At 39.2% G+C, this 22,794-nt stretch overlaps 1 protein-coding gene across 26 annotated transcripts in view; it reads right to left on the minus strand.

Moving 5' to 3' along the window:
- The window catches only part of ATXN2 (ataxin 2), a 145,822-nt gene that overhangs the window by 75,497 nt on the left and 47,531 nt on the right, over nucleotides 1-22,794 (minus strand). For 21 of the 26 annotated variants that reach the window (XM_045041556.1, XM_045041551.1, XM_045041553.1 and 18 more), the window contains exons 6-10: nucleotides 7,941-7,955; nucleotides 4,485-4,609; nucleotides 2,409-2,500; nucleotides 1,720-1,917; nucleotides 75-253 (exon numbers count right to left, since the gene is read on the minus strand). In XM_045041556.1, coding sequence (XP_044897491.1) covers nucleotides 75-253; nucleotides 1,720-1,917; nucleotides 2,409-2,500; nucleotides 4,485-4,609; nucleotides 7,941-7,955 — 609 coding nt within the window. The remainder of the gene's footprint in view (nucleotides 1-74; nucleotides 254-1,719; nucleotides 1,918-2,408; nucleotides 2,501-4,484; nucleotides 4,610-7,940; nucleotides 7,956-22,794) is intronic. The other 5 variants (XM_019814545.3, XM_045041552.1, XM_045041555.1 and 2 more) reach the window with 1 other exon arrangement.

Genomic DNA, 22,794 nt, shown 5'->3' on the forward strand with positions numbered 1-22,794 from the left:
TTATGCTAAACTTAAATACTTAGAAAACTATGTATCTGATCATTGACATTGACAAATTTGGTCAAAATACTTGCCTCCATTAACTACTCTTTGGTCTGAACCAGAATTCGGGTTGAAATCTGAAGTGTGAGAGGTGGATCTTGATGGCATGGAGCCCGATCCAGGCTGGCCCATACGCGGTGAATTCTGTCTCCCACTTCCCCAGGATATGACTTCTCTGTTTCTTTGTCCAGGAGGAATATATTTATTTTCCCTGAAAATGAGAGATCCTCTAAATCATTTTATCCTAATAGATATCAGGCCAATGAAACAAATTGAAAAGTAATTTAGGCAGAAGTGAATGCTTGTTATAAAAAGGTTAAACACTAAACCAAACTGTCTCACTCCCAAACACCCCTATTCTTCCATGTTACCCTCAGGTCTAGCCTCTAGCCTTTCCTTTTCTCTCAGATTCTCCTCCTAAGCAAAAAAGTTTAACAAGTGTATTCATTCTTATCCTACTTGGCCTCTAGACGGCGGATTCTGGTATCAAATGTGGTCTGTCTTCTTGAAACTTTCTGTGTCCTTGCTTTCTCTATTTTGTTTCCTCTTGGTCTGTGGCTAGTCATTGGATTTTCATTCAATACCAGCAATACTGACGAATCCTAAAATCCACACTGCCAGTCCCACCACAGTCTCAAAATCTCCCACTGAACAACACTTTAATTCCAATCTTCAGACTCTAAGTTGTGTCTTCAAGAATTTATATCTTATTCTATCAGGTATGTAACAGATGGTTCTCAACACGTGTTTACGAATTAAATCTATCTAAGGCTTGCGAGCCCCTCAACTGCAATAAATTGAACAAATAAGCTCACTCTATCTCCCCTCACACTTGCTCTATGTTTTACTAGTACAAACATCAATCAACTTAGTTATCAAATAAACCTTAGGGTCAACTGGTTTTTCTAACCTTTCTATCGCCAGCCCTGGCCTAGGTGGTTACCAAGTTCTCACACTTGAACAATTTCAATACACTAACTTGTCTCCCTGTTTCAACCAACTCTCAAATGTCCCAGAGTTCATTCACACCATCCCCTGCCTACAGGGTGCTCTTTAACATGATACAGAGTCCTTCACTACCTCAGTTCCTATCACCAGATGCCAACACTGCACCCCCAACAGCACCCTGTATTCCAGACGTACAAAATAACCAGCCTCGTCCCCAGCTGGCTAGGTTCTTTCACGTGTCTTTTCACCATGCAAGGAATGCCCCTCTCATACTTCTCTCTGGGCAGTAGACACATGTACTATGTTATCACAAAACATCACCTCCTCTGTGACGCATTCTCGGACTCCACAGTTACATGGTAGGCCATCCTCACTCTGGATATTCTTAATACTTTGAACACACCTCTAATCTAGCAAATCCTAGCGATCTGTTACTATGCTCTGTGCACCCCCACCCCTATCTGATCACTGTGTTTTAAGCAGCTCTTCCAAACCTTGGTTTGCTCATCACTGTATTTCCAACACTTGGCTTCGTAAAGCTTGATGCTCAAAAAATATTTTCCAAAATTACTATAATCTTTTCTCTAACAGAATCTTAAACCAATTCCACTTGCATTCTCTACCTAAGCTATATTAAAGGAAGATGAAATATAATAATAATAATACACCTTCTCACACAGACCTTGAGTTGTGTATCCAAAATACTGCATCATGATTTCCTTTAAATACCTAGTGTTTATGCCGTGGCCCTCACGTTCACTCGAATTTCTCTGAACTGCTGTGTATTTTTCTTCTTCACTCCTATCATCATTTTCCAGGGCCACTCGGGCTTTGTACTGGGCACTTGATTCAATTTCTTCTGCTAACTGGTTTGCCCTTGCTTCTCGTTTTAAAAATTCTTCTGAGTTATCCCTTTCTAAGGGTACCCTGAAACGTGAGGAAAAGAAAAAGCAAAGTGAGTATTTTAAAGTCACAGTTTATAGAACTGTCCCAAAACACTATTAAGAAAGTTGAGAGCTTGAAATACAGGTAAAACTATAAAAGAATTACACTGATCTACTTATGTATAAATCAAAATTAGCTTTTTTTTCGGTTTCACTTTTCCCTAGAGGAATGTAACATTTCCAAAACTGGTTAAATTGACTACTGCCCCATAACATCTATACTTGCAAATTCAGAGTTTTTACAGCTTTAAAAAAAAAAAAAAAATTATCTAGAGCATAAAATTAGGTTATATGTAAACTAAATGTATTCCGTTTTAATGAGAATTTATCAGCCTAGGTAGTGACAGGATTAATTCTTTCACATAATTGTTTAAACTAAAATCCAACAGAAATATTTATTTATTCAACATGCTAACATAAGCTGATGAAAATCAAACACAAATTCGCTCAAAAAAGTCAATTTTCTAAACTTACGTATATGAAGATAAACTGCTATCATATGTAGACACTACACCATAATTTTCTTCATTATATCGAAACATATCATTGGGATCCCATCCATTAGACTAGAAGAAAATGAAGTTCATTTTTCAAAATGACAAAGTATTTCTCTTCTTTAAGTACAATTAATATCCTACATTAACACTATCTATCATATATAACAGCAAAATCTAGCTAATTAAAAAACAGGCAAAAACTTTCTTTAAAAACGTTTTAAGAAAAAATTTTCTTCTATATATCACCCCTTACAAAGTGGCAAATGACTATATAAAACAATTATTTCAGACAATATTTGTAAAAGTTTAGAACATTCCAAGTTACTTCATAAAACGTAAGCATTCAGGTCAGAATTCTTTCCCTACTCCTTAACAGCCATCTTTCTATAGGGCAAATACCTGAGACCTTGAGTTGACTGATCATGAGATCTACGAGGGATAAAGGATGCTTTCTGATAGCCAAAAATACTTGCAGAGTTTCGGGGGAACAAGGGAATAAGCCAAAGCTTTCACTGCTGCATCCCTATTTCAAGGTGTGACCATGGTACCAGATCCTGGCCATCCTCCCCTTTTCCCTGGGTATGCTCAAAGAGACAGCAGCATGAGAGAGTAAACACACAATCACTGTGCAAAGTCACAAGAGCTGGGTTTTAGAACTGGTCTCAACATTAACAGCTTCTATGGGTCCTGAGCAAAGGGCTCAGTATGCTAACCTGTAACCTCAGTGTAGATAACTCTACACTTCTATGAGGAAACTACCACTCTCAAAAGCTAGCCTGCATTCTTTAATCTGTAAGAATCAACCAACTGGGGGCAGAGGCTGCAAGAATCTTCACTAGTGAATATTAATGCCTAGATAGTCATTTCACTAATGTTGCAACCCCTTCAACGTTTAAAGTCTGAATGGTGTAAAGGGACAAAATAGAGTGCATAATCCTTATCCATCTCAGAAAGAGGACACAGCATCATCCCAGTATTTCTGATGGCAACTTTAATACTAAAGCTTGCCTCTGAAGGCACCCATCAATCTTGGGTCCTTCTGTGCTACTCCAGGCATGACTATTCATTCTGTAATACCACCAATCAAGCAACTGCTTGAGGCTAACATATGTGGGCTGGAGATCAGTTACATATAGAGGCTTTAAAACTGCGTAAGTAGTATATGTTCCAGATAAAAAATCTAAACTGTGCAGAAGGATATCCAGTAAATAGTAAAAGTCTTCTGGGGCGCCTAGGTGGCTCAGGTGGTTGAGTGTCCAACTCTTGATTTCAGCTCAGATCATGATCCCATGGTTCATGAGCTTGAGCCCTGTGTCAGGCTCTGCGCTTAAAACTTAAAAAAAAACAACTATGGGGCACCTGGGTGGCGCAGTCGGTTGAGCGTCCGACTTCAGCTCAGGTCATGATCTCACGGTTTTTGAGTTCGAGCCCGCATCAGGCTCTGTGCTGACAGCTTGGAGCCTGGAGCCTACTTCGGATTCTGTGTCTCCCTCTCTCTCTACCCCTCCCCTGCTCATGCTCGCTCGCGCTCTCTCTCTCTCTCTCTCTCTCTCTCTCTCTCAATCAAAAATGAATAAACTTTAAAAAAAAAATTAAAAAAAAAAAACCTTAAACTCTCAAAAAAAAAGTTAAAGTCTTCTAATCCCAATGTCTATAGATAACTATGTAAACTCACTACGTATCAATAGTGAGTACCTCTTCCTCAGACAAGAAGCCTAAGAGTCATACTTTGCCCTCACCTCTACGTAAAGTCAACAATTAAGACACTCCTTTCTTAGGCTGCCTTCTTCTGTAAAGCTTTCAAAGCAAAACATGCCAGTATTTCCAGTTTCCCATGCTTCCCAATTTAAATTTGTAAGTTGCTTGTTATGATTTACTTTAAAAACATAGAAATAATTCCTAAGTGTGGGGGAGAAGTCTCTGTTTAGACAAAAAAACTGCTGCTTTAAATACCTTCGCTACAATGATGACAATATACTTCAATTAAAACTAAATGATAGGAGGTCACATGACATGACCACAGTCTGATACTAAGCAAAAAGATTTTACTTACTACGTCGTTTTCCAAAGCCTCCAGTTCCTCACTGGTAGTGAGTTCACCTGCATCCCAGGGCTCCAGGTCCTTCTCTTTGTGTTCACCATTCACTTTAGCACTGATAGCAGAGTCAGTAAAAGCGTCTGCAAAAGATGGACTTAGTTGAAAGATCATACAGCCAGACAACAGGCTACACTAATACATACATACATAAATTATCAACAAAGAGGTATGTGAAAAGTAATTATGAAATAGAAAGAATAGCATTAATGGTATGCTTTCAGAGATGTAATGCTTCTAATACCATCATCTTCAAAAAACTTTCAGTGAAGGTATGTTCCCAAATAATTTTAAGCCATATGAAGTATGTTTTAAGGTATTCACACAAGTCATTATATTAAAAATAATTACTGTACTTTGTGTTTCAGAAGTGATCCAGAAGATCTCTATCAATCCAACCTGAAGTAGGATTTTTGTTTAATGGATCCATTAATTAGATACAATCTCAGAGCTGCAGCCAAACATATGAAGATATTTTAAATTCTGAATCCAAGTCTACATGCAGAGGGCAATATCCTAACATACTCTTGCCATTAGTAACTGAAGCCAGTTTAAGTGACCAAACCCTTCACAGAATCCATTTTTCCCTGAAACTCTGTTACAAAATTCAGGCCCCACAGTGTCACCTATCCCCAGAAGGTTCAGGTGGCAGGCCTATGTACCTGGATTTCCCACCAACACTTTCTCACTCTTTGTGCTCTCTCCTCTGACTAATGTTAATGAGGAGCACTAGCTTGTGAGAGCATTACTATGCTCAGCTGACAGGAAATATCTAGTAGCTGCTGTCCAGTGAATAAAATTTTTCTCTAGATAGGTGTTAGGACCAGGTAAGTAAAAGCCTACTTGGGCAACAATAGTATGGGGAAATGCTTTGAAGATACAGGCTTGCGCTTAAATGGCTGGGCCCACAGGGTTATCACCTAGCACAGGGCTAGGGAATCACACTTTTCTGCTAGAAGATGCTAGCTCCCAGTCACTACGCCTTCACCCTTACTATAAGCTGCCACCAAGGAGTTGGAAAAGGAAGTATCAACAGCGGTGTCTCTTAAAAGAGAAAATTCCAGAGGGATTTTTTTTATTTGGTACGATTTCTATAACGGTCATTGGCTCCCCAGTGGGCAAGGTGATTCCAAAGAAATTCGAGCCAGCCAATTTAGGCATGGCACTACAAGCCCAGTGTCACTACTAGCTCTTACCTCCTCTCATCCCAAACTAGGGATGGATGGGTGTGTGCATGCACACCAGGAAATAAAAGCATAACTGCACCTGTGGGCTTAGCTGCCAGCTCTTCCAGCAGCGTAGCTCCTATTACTAGCAATTACAAGAGCTAAGAGCATAACAGGGGGGATCCCAACAACAGCACGCCTTAGCTAGGAGTGGGACAGAGCATCCACCGGAAGATGAGTGCACCTTGGAAAAGCTCTCTAAGAGGGTCTAACAGAATGCTGCTGTCCTCATAAAGACACCTTCAGATGGAAGACACTAATGGTCCCAAAAACTTGGCCTTACGTGACATTCACCTGATACAAGCCATATTCTATATCACCTTATGGTTGCACGAATTCTTGGTAAAAATTAATTTTGCCAGTAAAACTTCAAGAGAACGTCATAACTTCCTGAACTTACTGAAATTCCCCATTTTCTCGCAAAAACAGAACAGAAAACTATAATACAGGAAAATTCAAGCCAGTCATGTCCTGTTTTGCAGTAAGCAATACGATTATTACGATTATTAACTTATACTGCTGATCCTATTCACGTTTTAATTACACTAGTTTTTTGAAAGGCATCTGCTTCAGTGCATAAAGCATTTACTTACATGGCAACCGAGAATTGAAGATGATACTCTTTTTATTCAAGAAATTAAAGCTCAAAGCAGCAAGAGATATTTTTACAGAACCACATAAATGGACTTATTCTCACGGAAGTGCATGTGTGTGTCTGTCAAAGTGTTCAGGAAAGACAAGGACTGAGTCAAGCTGTCCTCAAATTGATAAATGTGTTCTTATCAGTATTATCCTACACAAAACCAAAAGGGACCCAATGTGGAAAAGCAAGCATCTAACACTTCACTGAACCAAGTTTTAATCTGCTGATCACAATTTTAGGCTGTATTAAGAGTCCATTAATAAGTAACCGATTTTTTTCAATACTGTATTATCTTAAATCTTGTTTACAATACCCATCATGTAAAAGGAGTAAACTACTCGCATGTTGTTACTTAGCATGACAGTTTTCTTTCAAAGCAGAAAGGGGGAAAAGGAAACACAAAAGTTGTGTTTCTCTTAATACTGGTATTTCTTGCTTTTAAATCCTCCTCAAAAGAAAGTCCTTTTTCATTTAAGGTTTGTTTATCTGAGACAGAGTGAACCTGTGAGCAGGGCAGGGGCAGGGGAGATCTAGAGAGAGGGAGAGGGAGGGAGAATCCCAAGCAGGCTCCCCACAGTCAGGGCAGATCCCAACATGGGCTCCAACTAACGAATCAGGAGACCATGACATGAGCCAAACTCAAGAGTCAGTAAAGCATCCAACTTCGGCTCAGGTCAAGATCTCATAGTTCATGGGTCCGAGCCCTGCGTCAGGCTCTGTGCAGACAGCTCAAAGCCTAGAGCCTACTTCAGATCCTGTCTCCCTCTCCTTCTGCCCCTTCCCTGTTCACACTCGGTCTCTCTCTCTTTCCCTCCCCCTCAAAAATAAACATTAAAAAAAAAAAAAAAAAACCCACCCAGGCACCACAGAAAGTCCCTTTTTAAAGACGAGTAAAGAGTTTAGAGAAAGATGTAAAAAACATGAACAGAAGTAGAGAGCACAAAAATGAAGCTATAGTGTTAGGATACTGGGGAAAACCCTGGTCATAAACACCATATTTCAGGCCAACACTCTATTATTATCAGCTATAAGGAGACAAGGCCTGGATATTTCATTCTACACTGTGAACAATAATACTGTAAATTCTGAAAATTCGATGTTTGGATTTTTTGAGACAGTGCGTGCATGCGTGCACAGCTGCAAGCAGGAAAGGGGCAGAGGGAAAGGGAGAGACAGAATCTCAAGCAGGCTTCACACACAGAGCAGAGCTTGATGGCGGGGCTCAATCTCACGACTGTCAGATCATAACCTGACCCAAAATCAAGAGTCAGACACCTGACTAACTGTGAGCCACTCAGGCGCCCATGTTTGGATTTTTTGAAAAAACAATGTTGGTATTAAATAGTAAAATGTTGTAGCCAGGATTTCTGCAAAGTTTGGAAAATTAATTGTCTATAATCTAATCGCAACTGCGGCAATTTGCATGCAGATTTTTCCAATGTCATGTGAGAGTATATTAATTTTCCATTACCCTCTATGGTAAGAAACATAAGCATTATAAAAGCAAGATGCAAGAATACAAAGAGGCTGTCAGAAAAATGTTACCTGTTTCTGAAGGAACTACAGGCATAGAAAGAAAAAAAGAAAAACAATAAAAATTATCAGATAAGATAATAAAAGTTTAAATTCTTCACGTACTTCATTCCCTGCCTTATACACATTCAGTTTACCAAAAGCTCTAGACTAGAGGGGAAAAGGGTATACATGTACCTCCCTCTGACACACACACACCTGCAAACCCCTCTATGTTACCCCCACAGCGATGGGCTCTCAAAACCTTCCCTTCTCATTCTGGGCAGAAACCTAGTCACCCTGGGCCAGTGGTGCCACCTGGTGGTAATAATAAAGAAGTGTTTTGGGACGCCTGGGTGGCTCAGTCCGTTAAGCCTCCGACTCCTGGTTTCGGGTCAGGTGATGATCTCATGGTTTCCTGAGGTTTCCTGAGTTCAAGTCCCACATCTCTGTGCTGATGGCACAGAGCCTGCTTGGGATTCTCTCTCTCCTTCTCTCTCTGTCCCTCCCCTACTGATGCTGTTTTTGTCTCTCTCAAAAATAAAAATAAACTTTAAAAAATAAATTAAAAAAAAAAAAAAGAAAGAAGTGTTTCAACCAAAGCACCACCTCTCTCCTGAGTATCCCTCAGTCCCACACCCAGGAAATACGATATAAGCTCTGCTCCTCAGTTCTTCCTCTTTTACCTCCCAATTATGATTCTGCAAAATCACTCCAAGTTGTCTGAGACCTTTTTAAAGGATCAGAATAATAGCGAAATAAGTGAAATGCTAGTGACACATTACGAATAAATATAAATTTATTAAAACCACATGATGACATAAAACTAGATGAAATTTAAAAATCGTTACCAGACTTAACATCAGTAATAGTCAAATGTGCTTCCACAGGTCTTCGCCAAACCCCTAGGCTGCCCATTTCATCTCTCAACTAAATCTGCTTTTTCTCACTGAAGTTCTAGATCAATTTTTTAAAATTTATTCCAATGCTATTGTTCTGTTTTCATCAATTAAGAATACTGTGACATATTTTTCGAGAACTTTGAAAAAATTATTCTCACCGTATACCATCTGTTGTATGTGGACCATTTTACGCAGTGTATCAGTTACAGTGGATGCCATCCTGGAAACTGAGAGGCCATTTATTCATTCTTAACATTTACTGAGTACCTACAGTGTCTTAGTCACTGACTTTGGAGAGGCTAGGGCCTAAGACACAATCCCTGCCTTTTCCTGAAGGAGCTCCCACGTGTAGGAGAGTAGTTACAGACATGAAGCAAATCTTTTAGAATCTAATGTAAAAAGTACTAAAATTTAAGTTCTGAGGAATAAAAGGCTGTGGCTTTACAAGTGACAGCTGATCTATGCCTTCAAAAACACAAAGCAGGAATTAAGTAGGGGGAAGTAGAGGGTTAGCTCTAAGATAGACTTGAATATCCTAAGATAAAAATTTTCCAAATTGTACACTAGTCCACAGACCTCCCCAGGGTAGTGGAATTGGAAGCCAGAGGCAGATTACCTTTTTTTTTTTTTTTTTTTTTTTACATTCCTCTGTTCTATATGACTTTTTATACTATAAGCATATACTAAACCACATAATACATAAATAATATTAAAGAACAGTACAAAGAAACAAGATGGGGAATGAAACTGGACCCTAAACAAAAATAACTCAAAATGGATTAGGGATCTAAATGTGGGACCTGAAACCCTAAAAATCCTAGAAGAGAGCACAGGCAATAATTTCTCTGACAATGACAAAAGCAAAATAAACTATTGGGACCACATCAAAATAGTGGAAACAGAATCAAAGGAAACAATCAACAAAACTAAAACAGAACCTACTGAGTAGAAGGTATTTGCAAAAACCCTATCCAGTAAAAAGTATCCAAAATAGGGGGGCCTGGGTGGCTCAGTTGGTTAAGGGTGCGACTTCGGCTCAGGTCATGATCTTGCAGTTTGTGGGTTTTTGTTTTTTGTTTTTTTTTTAACGTTTATTTATTTTTGAGACAGAGAGAGACAGAGCATGAACGGGGGAGGGTCCAAGAGAGAGGGAGACCCAGAATCCGAAACAGGCTCCAGGCTCTGAGCAGTCAGCACAGAGCCTGACGCGGGGCTCGAACTCACGGACCGTGAGATCATGACCTGAGCCAAAGTCGGACGCTTAACCGACTGAGCCACCCAGGCGCCCCCAGTTTGTGGGTTTGAGCCCTGCGTCAGGCTCTGTGCTGACAGCTCAGAGCCTGGAGGCTGCTTCAGATTCTGTGTCTCCCTCTCTCTCTGCCCCTCCCCTGCTCACACACTGTCTCTCTTAAAAATAAACATTAAAGGGGCACCTGGGTGGCTCAGTCGGTTAAGCGTCCAACTTCAACTCAGGTCACGATCTCACGGTCCATGAGTTCGAGTCCCGCGTCGGGCTCTGGGCTGATGGCTCAGAGCCTGGATCCTGCTTCGGATTCTGTGTCTCCCTGTCTCTCTGCCCCTCCCCCGTTCATGCTCTGTCTCTCTCTGTCTCAAAAATAAGTAACGTTAAAAAAAATTTTTTTAAATTAACATTTAAAAAAAATTTTTTTTAAGTATCCAAAATAATAAAGAATTTCTACAACTCAACACCAAAAAACAAAACAAAAACACAATTAAACAATGGGCAGAGGGGCACCTGGGTGGCTTAGTCAGTTGAGCATCCAAATCTTCATCTCAGCTCAGGTCACGATCCCAGGGTCGTGGGATTGAGCTCTACAGATTCTCTCTCCCCCTCTCTCTGCCCCTCCCCTACTCATCCTCTCTAAAATAAAAAAACAACAATTTTAAGAGGGCAGAAAACATGGACATTTCTCCAAAGACGACATAGAGATAGCCAAAGACACATGAAAAGATGCTCAACATCACACATTATCAGGGAAATGCAAATCAAAAACCACAATGAGATATCACCTCATACCTTCAGAATGGCTAAAATTAACACCACAAGAAACAACAAGTGATGGCAAGGATGTGAAGAATCCTTGAGCACTTTTTGTTTTTTTAGTAATCCCTACATGCAAAGTGGGGCTCAGACTCCAGACCCCAAGATCAAAAGTCACATGCTCCACCAACTGAGCCAGCCAGGCACCGTCCCTTTCTTTAAATAAAAAAATAAACAAAAAGATAAATAAATAAATTTCTTATTTAAAATCCTTGTGTACTGTTGGGAATGCAAACTGGTGCAGCCACTGTGAAAACCAGTGTGGAGCTTCCCCCAAAACTTTAAAATAAAATTACCATACAATACAGTAATTCCGCTACTGGGTATTTACTCAAAAGAATATGAAAACACTAAATCAAAAAGATACATGTGCCTGTTTATTGCAGCATTATTTACAATAACCAAATTATGGAAACAGCCCAGTGTCTACTGATACATGAATGGATAAAGAGGTGGTATATACAATGGAATATTATTTAGCCATAAAAAGAATGAATTGCCATTGGCAACAACATGGATGGATCAAGAGAGTATAATGCTGAGTGAAAAAAGTCAGAGAAAGATAAATATCATATGATTTCACCCATACATGGAATTTAAGAAACAAATGAACAAAGGAAAAAAAAGAGAGAGAGAAAGAAAGACACAAACCAAGAAAAGACTCTTAACTACAGACAAACTACAAAGGAGGTGGGTCGGGGAGGGTAAATGGGTGAAACGGTGATGGGGATTAAGAGAACATTTACCATGATGAGCAATGAGTAATGTATAGAAGTGCTGAATCACTATATTGTACATGTATATCGAATATAACACTATATGTTAACCATATTGGAATTAAAGTTTAAAACACACAGACACACACACACACACACACAACAACAATCAATCAATCAATAGTAGTGTTCCCTGACTATCCCAAATCTTCAAGTAACAAAAATGATTACACAAAGACTACACATACTAGAGGTTAAGGCATTAGTTATATTTTATAATATACTGAGGTTTTTATCTACATATATTTCTGCAAAGTATTAAAACAAGATACATGTTAGAAAAGAAAAAAAAAAAAAAAACAGAAACGAGATGGGGATAATGAACACAGCAAGGGGCCAAGATGTGTGCACAGGCACAACAAAATAAGGAGACAAATGGAGGAGTTCTCAGGCAAGAGGGAGAAAAAGGACTAAGAGAGAAATTCAAAGGGGGGTGGGGAGGGCCTAGCTGGCTCAGTCATTAGAGCATGTGATTCTTCATCTTGGGGTCCTGAGTTCAAGCCCCACGTTGGGCACACAGCTTACTTAAAAAATAATAAAATAATAATGAGAGAAATGCAAGGAGATGGGGCACAGGGAACCTTTATCTAGATTAGGGATTCTTAACCTTTCTTTTATCCATGGATCCCCCTTAGCATTTGGGGGGAGCCTATGGATTTAAATGCATAAAATAAATCGGAAATCAAAAGAGATTAAATATAATGAAATGTAGGCATCAAAATCTGAAAATCCAAATCAGTGCAAGAGTAATACACATGCTTCTTTATTAATGCATTAATCTATAAGATCTAACAGCAAATTTAATACTGTAATTTTCAAAAGGTGAGGAGCATAATGTCAAGATGTCTACATCTATACAAGTGATATGAAATTAACTGAGTTCTACAAGTGCTAAAGTCACAGATACTGCTAATACTAATGATCTGTTAATGGAAAAGAAATGCTAAATTTCTTTTTTGCTTGACTGTAAGTAATCTCTACACCCCAGGTGGGGCTCGAACTCATGACCCCGAGATCAAGAGTCACATGTTCCACTGACTGAGCCAGCCATGCACCCAGAAATGCTAAATTTCAATCAGAAACTAGTGAAAACAAAGATGTAATATTTTTTCCCATCCAAGTTTATCAATGCCCTGAATCCTCTCCATGAACCATTTGGGAATCCATGGATCCAGGTTAAGGACTCTGCCTATATGCTCTGAAAAGCAAGAAGAACATTCTGTGATAGATAAAGGAAATGAGGTGACAGAGTAAGGAATCAAAAAAGGTGATCATAGGGGTGCCTGGGTGGCTCAGTCAGTTAAGCATCCAACTTCGGTTCAAGTCATGATCTCATGGTTTGTGAGTTCGAGCCCCGCATCGGGCTCTGTGCTGACAGCTCGGAGCCTGGAGCCTACTTCGGATTCTATGTCTCCTTCTCTCTCTGCCCCTCCCCAACTTGTGCTCTATGTCTCTCAAAAAAATAAATAAATAAAACGTAAAAAAAAATTTTTTTTTTAAAAGGGGGTGATAAAGGTGGCAGAAACAGGTTTAAAAAAAAAAAAAAAAGATGGCCATGGAAAGGTCAGAGTCCTAAAAGGGACAGGAAAAAAGGGAGTAGAAGAGTAAAGGTTAAGCTGACCATGATCAGAGCAGACCCTGGGCAGGGGGGCACTATGAAAGAAAAGCAGTTACAGATGATGACAAAGTCATGAAAGCAGATGGCTAAAATAAGATAGAAATGAAAGGTACTGAATAATATAGCTTAGGAGACATAAGTTTACACAGGAATAGTGTTCTGTTCCAAACGACCAACCTGAGAATTAATTCTTACAACATCTACCATTGCAAAAACATCTGAAGGTATCAGGGTCCCAGCCACAAAACCATGGGAAACTTGAATGCATTTCAAAGGTTTACACTCTTCCGTTCTAAACACCGATCGGCTGCAGTTATAAAATACACCAGACAACAGCACTTGCCCACTAAAAAATGCAGCACCAGATATGTTCCATTATGAATGACCACAACTATTTCCTAATTTTAATTCTGGGCATATCAAACAAAATATTTAATATTTAAAATGCTAAAGGGTGCATGAGTCAGTTTAGAGTCCAACTCTGGTTTCAGCTCAGGTCATGACCTCACGGTTCTTGAGTTCGAGCCCAGCATCAGGCTCTGCACTGACAGTACAGATGGACCCTACTTGGGATTCTCTCACCCCACCTCTCTCTCTGCCCTTTCCCTGCTCTCTCTCTTTCAAAATAAGTAATTATGTTTTTTAAATGCTATAAGTAGTTTATCTGATATACCACGGAGATGACATTGTATTACCACAAAATTCAAGTCTTTGAGGTTAGATAGATCCATAGAAAGTCAGCCCCAAAGTTTTTTCTTTACCTGGAAAATTTGGGAGAGACAACAAACTGGGAAGAGCTAATACAAATTATTAAAAATAAAATATACCTCATCCTGACTTCAAACATGGCAGGGTCAGGACAAGAAACAAGGATCTCTCTCTGCAATGCACATACCACCCCCCACCGAAAGAAGCAACAAAGCCATCTCTACTTGTGTCTTCTTGTGCCAGCAGCTGAAATTCTCAACCAAACACCTGTCTTTCAAAGTCTTTTGTGGAGAGATGCCTGAGTGGCTCAAGTCAGTTAAGCATCCAACTTTGGCTCAGGTCATAATCTCAAGGTTTGAGGGTTCAAACCCTGCGTTGGGCTCTATGTTGACAGCTGGGAGCCAAAAGCCTGCTTTGGATTCCGTGTCTCCTTCTCTCTCTCTGCTCTTCCCCCACTCGTGCTCGGTCTCTGTCGCTCTCAAAAATGAATAAATATAAAAAAAATTTTTAGGGGTGTCTGGGTGGCTCCATCAGCTGAGCGTCTGACTTCAGCTCAGATCATCATGAGTTCGAGCCCCACATCAGGCTCTCTGCTGTCAACATGGAACCCGCTTCGGTTTCCTGTCTCCCTCTCTCTGCCCCTCCCCAGCTCATGCTTTCTGTCTCAAAAATAAATAAAACATCTTTAAAAAAAAATTTTTAAGAGGTAAAAAAAAAAAAAAAAAAAAAAGTGTTTTCTGTATGGGTGTCTAGCTGGCTCAGTAAGTGGAGCATATGACTTCTCAATCTTGGGGTTCTGAGCTTATGCGCCATGTTGGGTATAGAGATTACTTAAAAATAAAATCGTAATTAAAAAAAAGTCTTGTTTAATAAAATAAAATACAAAGTGGCAAAACTGTGACTTTCCAGTAGACGGAGAGGCTAACATAAGGAAGAACACACTGGTCCACAGTCTTGTGACACCCAACAACATCGTACAGGATAGGACATACCAACACAACAAAATTAACAGAAGGCCAACCACTTGTATCCCTAAATCTTATACAAAATTTTAAGTCATTTAAAAATAATTTCCTACTATAATAGAAAAGGATGTCATTTTTTCAAACAGAGAAGAACCAATTAATCCTATCTTTGCCTCTAGGGCACTGAGCAAGGAAAATGAGTTTTGTGACCCACAAGCAGAAAGGGGGGTGTTTTTACCCTGGTTAGCACAAAAATAAAAATAAATGATTCTCTAAGGTATGGTATCTTTTAATCTTACGGTTTCAAACTCAAGTTGATTTGATACTACTCTTCACAAATGAATACACTGTATACACTGATATAAATCCAAATACATATGCATTTCTAACATACCCAATACGAAAAGCAAATTAATTATTTTAAAATAACTTCAAATAGACTGTATGTATGTATGTTTTAATACTTAACTCCCTTACCTGTGTTTCTGTTTTTTCTCACTTGTGTAAGAATCATGTGGGCCTTATGTAAAGTTAACACTTAGGATTTTTTTATATTTTAAAAGAAAATTAAAATGCCTAGAAGGATATTAAGATTGCCTAGAAGCAATCTTCTATAAGAAAAATATAATCTGGATATGTCATGTTGTCGGAAAGCCATTTTTAGATTTGGCTAGAAACAACTGCTTTCTTGAGTTTCCTGAAAATCAGTGGTAATTCCAGTTTCTAATAGTCTTATGGCAATATGTCTAAGTAAGGAAAAAACAAAACTAGCTTTCCTCTGATTTGAATGTAGTAAGTATAATAAAATTTTTTAAATATCAACTGGGAAATAAATATATGTTGGGTACCACCTTCTATCTGTACAACATAATGCTAGCCACCATGGGGAGTACACATCCCTAGTTCTATAAACTATGTTTCTAAACTGCAGAAAATTATAATGCATTAGGAGAAAAAAAGATGTCACACAGAGTCTAGGAATGCTGAGTATTCGGTACATGAGGTAAACAACTGGCTCTCCAACTTTTGTTCCATGAACCTTATGATTTCTTAAGGGTACCTCAACAGACAAAAGGAAAGCTGGATGGGTCAAGGTTCTAGGACACCACCTCCTTCCCAACTTTCCTCTCATCACTACTTTGTTGTAAACATGTTCAACGTGACATTTCATTGGAGGCAGGGGAAAACAAACTACTGTGCTATAAATAAAACAGTAAATTTTAGTAGTCGGGGGCACCTGGGTGGCTCAGTTGGTTTAGCATCTGACTCTCAGTTTCCCCTCAGGTTGTGAATCCAAGGTTGTGGGGCTGAGCCAGGCGACAGGCTCCGCACTGAGTATGGAGGCTGCTTAGGATTCTCTCTCTCTCTCTCTCTCTCTCTCTCTCTCTCTCTCTCTCTCTCTCCCCACTCCCCTCTGTCCCTTTCCACCCGGTCTCTCTCTCTCTCTCTTACACTAAGATAAAAAAAGAAGGGGCGCTTGAGTGGCTCAGTCGGTTAAACGTCCAACTTCGGCTCAGGTCATGATCTCACAGTTCGTGAGTTCGAGCCCCGTGTTGGGTTCTGGGCTGACAGCTCAGAGCCTGGAGCCTGCTTCAGATTCTGTGTCTCCTTCTGTCTGCCCCTCCATTGCTTGCACGCTGTCTCTTGCACTGTCTCAAAAATAAATATTTTTTAAAAAATTTTTAATAAAAAAAGAAAAAGAAAAAAGCGAAGTTCCCCTGGAAAGAGAAGGGCCCTGAATGTTAAGGTATAGCATCTCAACCTTATTTTGTAAGCAACAGGGGATACTGTAGATTTTTAAGAAATGAAAATAAAAGCAATGCTTAAGAATTTCTTTGTGCTAATGTCCAAGACTGACTGGAAGTGACAGGATCTGGAAGGAAGTTAACTATGAAATTACAGTAATGTTTGGATACAAACTATCCAGGGAAACAGAGAGGAAGAAAAGAATGAGGTTGTGACATTATCAAGGAAAAGTTTACAAAGCAAGGTAAAAGGAAGAAAACAGTAACTTTCTTCCCAAACATAAGCCAAAAGAGTCCTTGTGTCTGTTATTTCACTACAAGCAGTTCAAGAAAAAGGATGGATGAAAAAGATGGGACTACTTTGGAAGTGTACTATGAGCTAAAAGGATAAATCCAGCTCAGCTTACATAGTCTCTAAAAGTCAATCTAGACTAGATATTTTAGGTTGTCCACTCTTACTTATCATTTGCTTCAAAGGAAAGAAAGTTTTGGCTTTTATCTCCGAAAGTTGTTTTATAAAATACTGTTACTTTGAAACACAACAAATATCTGACCCTCTAAAATATTAACTACAAAGTTGTTTTGGTTATTACAGACAAGGAATTTTACAAAGCAGACGTGCATAAATGGCATAATCAGTGGAAAATTAATAAATAAGCAATACTGAAGCAGAACAGACAAGCTCAAAGTATGTTCTCACTTAAAGCTCAAAATTTAGTGTCTATCCTACTAAGAGTCAAAAGAAAGATTTACATTAGGTATAAAGACTGTAAAACAATACTGTTCTAATCTGAAAACGAGAAACAATTTTTAAATTCCATTTACAATAACAAATTCCATTTTGGATTTTTTTTAATGTTTATATTTGAGAGACAGATACAGAGTATGAGCAGGGGAGGCACAGAGAAAGAGGGGGACACAGAATTTGAAGCAGGCTCCAGGTTCTGAGCTGCCAGCACAGAGCTCGAACCCACAAACTGTGAGATCATGACCTGAGCTGAAGTTGAAGGCCTCACTGACTGAGCCACCCAGCCGCCCCCATTTCGGATATTTTTTATCCAAAAAAATAGAATACTTAGGAATAAAGCTATCAAGAGAAGCGTGAACCTTGTACACTGGTAACTACAAAACATTTCTGAAGAAAATTAAAGATGACCTAAATAAATGGAAAGATGTATTATGTGCTTCGACTAGAAGATTTATGGTAACATATCCCAAAATTATCTCTAGATTCAATGCAATCCCTATTAAAATCCCGGCTGTCATTTTGCAGAAATTGACAAGATGATCCTAAAATCACATGGAAATGCAAGGGACTCAGAACAGCCAATCTTGAAAAAAAACATACTTGGAAGATTGACACTTGAATTCAAAACTTACTCAAAGGTACAGTAATCAAAACAGTACAACACTGGCATAAGGACAGATAATACAAATCTGTGGGATATCACTGAGAGTCCAGAAATAAATCTTTACATTTATAATCAATGTAACTTCAACAACAAAGGTGCCAAGACAGTTCAATGGGAAAAAGAACAGTCTTTTCAAAATACTGTACTTGGATATGCACATGTAAAAAACCATGAAGCTGGAGCCCTACCTCAGACTTCATGTAAAAATTAACTCAAAATGGATCAGACACCTAAATATGAGAGCTAAAACTATAAAAATCTTACAGGAAAGCAGAGGAACAAATCTTCATAATCTCTGAGTAAGCAACTTGCTTAGATAGGACACAAAAAGCACAAACAACAACAAAGAAAACAAAGATAAACTGGACTTCATCCAAACCGAAACCTTCTGTGCTTTAAAGGACACCCGTAAAAAAGTGAAAAGACAACCCGCATAATGGGGAAAACATATCATGTCTGATAAGGGGATGAATGGTATCCAGAATATTTAAGGAATTCTTACAACTTAGTAATAAAAGATAATCTAATTTAAAATGTGGGCAAAGATCTGTATAGACCTTCTTCCAAAGGAGATTATACACTTTCGATAAGCACATGAAAAGATTCACATCATTAATCACTACAGAAATGCAAAACAAAACCACATGAGATACTACTTCACAACCACCCACCAGGATAGCTGTAATAAAAAAGACAGACAACTGCTGATGAAGGGATGGAAAAACTGGAGCCCTCATACTGCTGATGGGATGGTAAAATGACACAGCCACTCTCAAAAACCATCCCAGCAGTTCCCTTAAAAGGTTAAACTTTGAGCTCTCACATATGTCTGAGCAATTTCACTCCTAAGTACATGCTCAAAAGAAATGAAAACAAAATATCCACACAAAAATCAGAACATCAATGATCCCAGCAGAATTATTCATGACAATCAAAAAGTAGAAATAAATGAAATGTCCATCAACTGATAAATGCATAACTAAAATGTAGTATACCCAGAATGGACCTAAAAAGCATTACACTAAGTAAAATAAATCAGAGAAAAACAAGTACCATATGATTTCACTTTCATGTGGAGTATAAAAGACAAAACAAATGAACAAACACAAACAAAATAAAAACGGGGCGGGGGGGGGGGAGGAGTGGCCTGGGTGGCATAGTCGGTTAAGCGTCCAACTCTTGATCTCGGCTCAGGTCATGGTCTCATGGTTCTTGAGTTCAAGCCCCGCATCGGGCTCTGCACTGGTATTGCAGAGCTTGGGATTCTGCCTCTACTTCTCTCTGACCCTCCTCCACTTGTGCTCTCGCTCTCTCTCAAAATAAACTTTAAATTTTTTTTTCAAAAAAACCCCAAAAAACGGGCACCTGGGTGGCTCAGTCAGTTGAGCATCCAACTTCAGCTCAGGTCATGACTGTACAGTTCATGGGTTCAAGCCCTGCGTCAGGCTCCGCGCTGACAGTTGACAGCTCAGAGCCTGGAGCCTGCTTTGGATTCTGTGTCTCCCTCTCCTTCTGCCCCTCCCTCCCTCTCTCTCTCTCACTCTCTCTCAAAAATAAGTAAACACTAAAAAAAGGGTTTTGTTTTGTTTTGTTTTTAACAAAAAACAGAAAGTTAAACACAGAGAACAAACTGGTGGTTGCCAGTGGGGAGGTAAAGAAAGCACACAATAGATAAAGGGGATTAAGAGTCTCAAACTTCAAGTTATAAAATAAGTCACAGAGATGAGAAGTACAGCATAGGGAATATAGTCAATAATATTGTAACAATGTATGAGGACAGATGGTGACTACACGATACCTGTCATGGCAAGCACTGGGTAATGTACACAATTGTTGAAATCAATGTGAGGTACTTGAAATTGATATAACATTGTATGTTATTTATATGCCAATAAAAATGTAGTATACCCATACAATGGATTATTATTTGGCAATGAAAAGATTCACTGATACGTGGATGGATGAACCTTAAACACATATACTAAGTGAAACAAGCCTGTCACAAAAGGCTACATATCTTTTTAAAATTTTTTATGTTTATTTATTTATTTTGAGAGAGAGGGAGAGAGCACAAGCAGGGGAGGGGCAGAGAGAGGAGAAAGAGAATCTCAAGCAGGTTCTGCACGGTCAGCACAGAGCCCAATGTTGGGCTTGAACTCACGAACCATGAGGTCATGAACGGAGGCTTAACAGACTGAGCCACCCAGGTGCCCCTTTCTCTGATTCTATTACTATGCAATATCCACAATGGGCAAACCCACAAAGACAGAAAGATTAGTAGTCGTCCAGGGCTGGGGACGTTGGAACCAAGTAGGGACTGACTGCTAAAGGGTGTGGGGCTTTTCAGAGTGAAGATATTCTAAAATTAACTGTAGTGACAGATTCTATGAATATACTAAAAAAAAATGAATTCTGCAATTTAAATGAACTATAATGTATGTGAATTATGTATCAATAAAACTGTTATTAAGAAAAATCCAAGGGGTGCCTGGGTGGCTCCGTCGGTTAAGCGTCCGACTTCAGCTCAGGTCATGATCTCTCAGTTCATGAGTTCAAGCCCGGCGTCGGACTCTGTGCTGACAGCTCAGAGCCTGGAGCCTGTTTCAGTTTCTGTGTCTCCCTCTCTCTCTCTGACCCTCCCCCATTCATGCTCTGTCTCTCTCTGTCTCAAAAATAAATAAAAAAAAAAAAATTAAAAAAAAAAAGAAAAATCCAATATTGCTCTCAACAGTCCAAAAAATGAGGACTAGGTCACCCTGGTCCCCTCCCCAAAAGTACCTTACCAAAAGGCAACTCAAAACCTGGAGATATTTCAGGGCTTGAAATCTTTTATTTCCACAATGCTGTCTTGTGACTCAGCAATGAGGGAAAACGCCAGTATTTAAATAGATAAATCTTTACTTCTTGGCAAAACTATGTGGCCAAAGGGGACAGAAGATACACTTTCTGGGAAGCTTCAGGATAGTCAGGACCCTGCACTGCCATGTCCTGACTTTAACCCAGGCACGCAGTGCAAGAGATGACACAGAAGCAGGAGCTTCCTGGTGTTCAGGATTTGGGGCTTGATGCCTACTGTACTGATAGTTCAAAATAATACAACTACCAACAGGAACAAAGTTTCAAGCGAGGAACACATTCATTTTTGTCTAACTTTAGTTGAACAGGCATTCATTTTGACGACTTTCAAGTAACACTGGTCACAAAACAGGCGACTGCTTATTCTGTCAGGCCTATTGCTCTGCACCCAAATCTATGAATGCACATTTGACTAGTAATAATGTATCAAACCAGTGATCCTATTATCATCTGTTTCATGTTAACCTGAAATAAAGTACCTAAATAATGTCTTTGCACATTATCTTGTTTAAAGCTAGTAGTAAAATACAGACTTTCTTACAGACAGTGTTTATTGATCTCAGAAACTGAATCATAACTGGTGACTTAAGGCTGTAGTCATTTCTTCTCTTTTGAAATGACAACCAAATGGTAAAATCAGAAAAACTTCAAGGCTACAAAGCCTCAAATTCCTTTAAAAGAAAAATTACATAAATCAGATTTTATTGTGGACATAATTCACTTTTAGCATCTGATAGCATTTACTCATATGGAAATAAAGACTGCATTGCTGTAAAAGCTACCTTGGAAAGACTGAAAACGAATGTCATCCACTTAAAAGCATAGCGACACACTTTATAATATAAAGACTACACAACTTCAGGGCGCCTGGGTGGCGCAGTCGGTTAAGCGTCCGACTTCAGCCAGGTCACGATCTCGCGGTCCGTGAGTTCGAGCCCCACGTCGGGCTCTGGGCTGATGGCTCGGAGCCTGGAGCCTGTTTCCGATTCTGTGTCTCCCTCTCTCTCTGCCCCTCCCCCATTCATGCTCTGTCTCTCTCTGTCCCAAAAATAAATAAACGTTGAGAAAAAAAAATTTTTTTTTTAAATAAAAAAAATAAAGACTACACAACTTCAAAATGCAGCCTTAAAAAATAAAAAGACAGGGGGAGGTCTCTTTTTACTGATCACTATATGCAACTATGAAAAAAAAAGTCATTATTCTCTGTTCTCTGACAACAAAATTATATGGCCTAGAGTAGTACTTACTTTTTAACTGTGATTTCCATAAAAATTTCTGAGTCCCAGAACTCAAAGTAAATTTACCACTCAAGGAAAAAATGACAGAACCTTAGCAAGAAAATGGAGATGGAGACTATCAGAAAGCTGCAGCAGGTAAGATCTAAAGGATATCAACTTCAAAAGTGCAAATACAGTGGAAAGAAAGCAGCAATAACATGCTTTCTGAAACACAGTAAGCCACCTAAAAAAAAATTCTTTCCTGAGCAAAAAGCAGCTCCAAGGAAAAGGATAGTGTATCATGTTGGGAGTCTTTAGTTTCAGTCCAAACATCACCTACTGTGTTAAAACTAAATTAATAAATATTAAAATAACAGACTCTATGGTTTTCTAGTTACAACCAAACCAAGCCTGGGGCCTCTGGGTGACTCAGGTGGTTGAGTGTCCAACTCTTGATTTCAGCTCAGGTCATGATCCCAGGATCATGGGATTGAGCCCTGCACTGGGCTCCTCACTGAGCACAGAGCCTGCTTAAGATTCTCTCTGTCTCTCTCTCCCCCTTGCCCCCTTTCCCCAGCTTGTGTGCTCTCTCTCGTTCTCTCTCTCAAAAAAAGAAAAAGAAAAAA

Source organism: Felis catus, chromosome D3 (genome assembly GCF_018350175.1).
Source record: "Felis catus isolate Fca126 chromosome D3, F.catus_Fca126_mat1.0, whole genome shotgun sequence".
Classification (NCBI taxonomy): Eukaryota; Metazoa; Chordata; class Mammalia; order Carnivora; family Felidae; genus Felis; species Felis catus.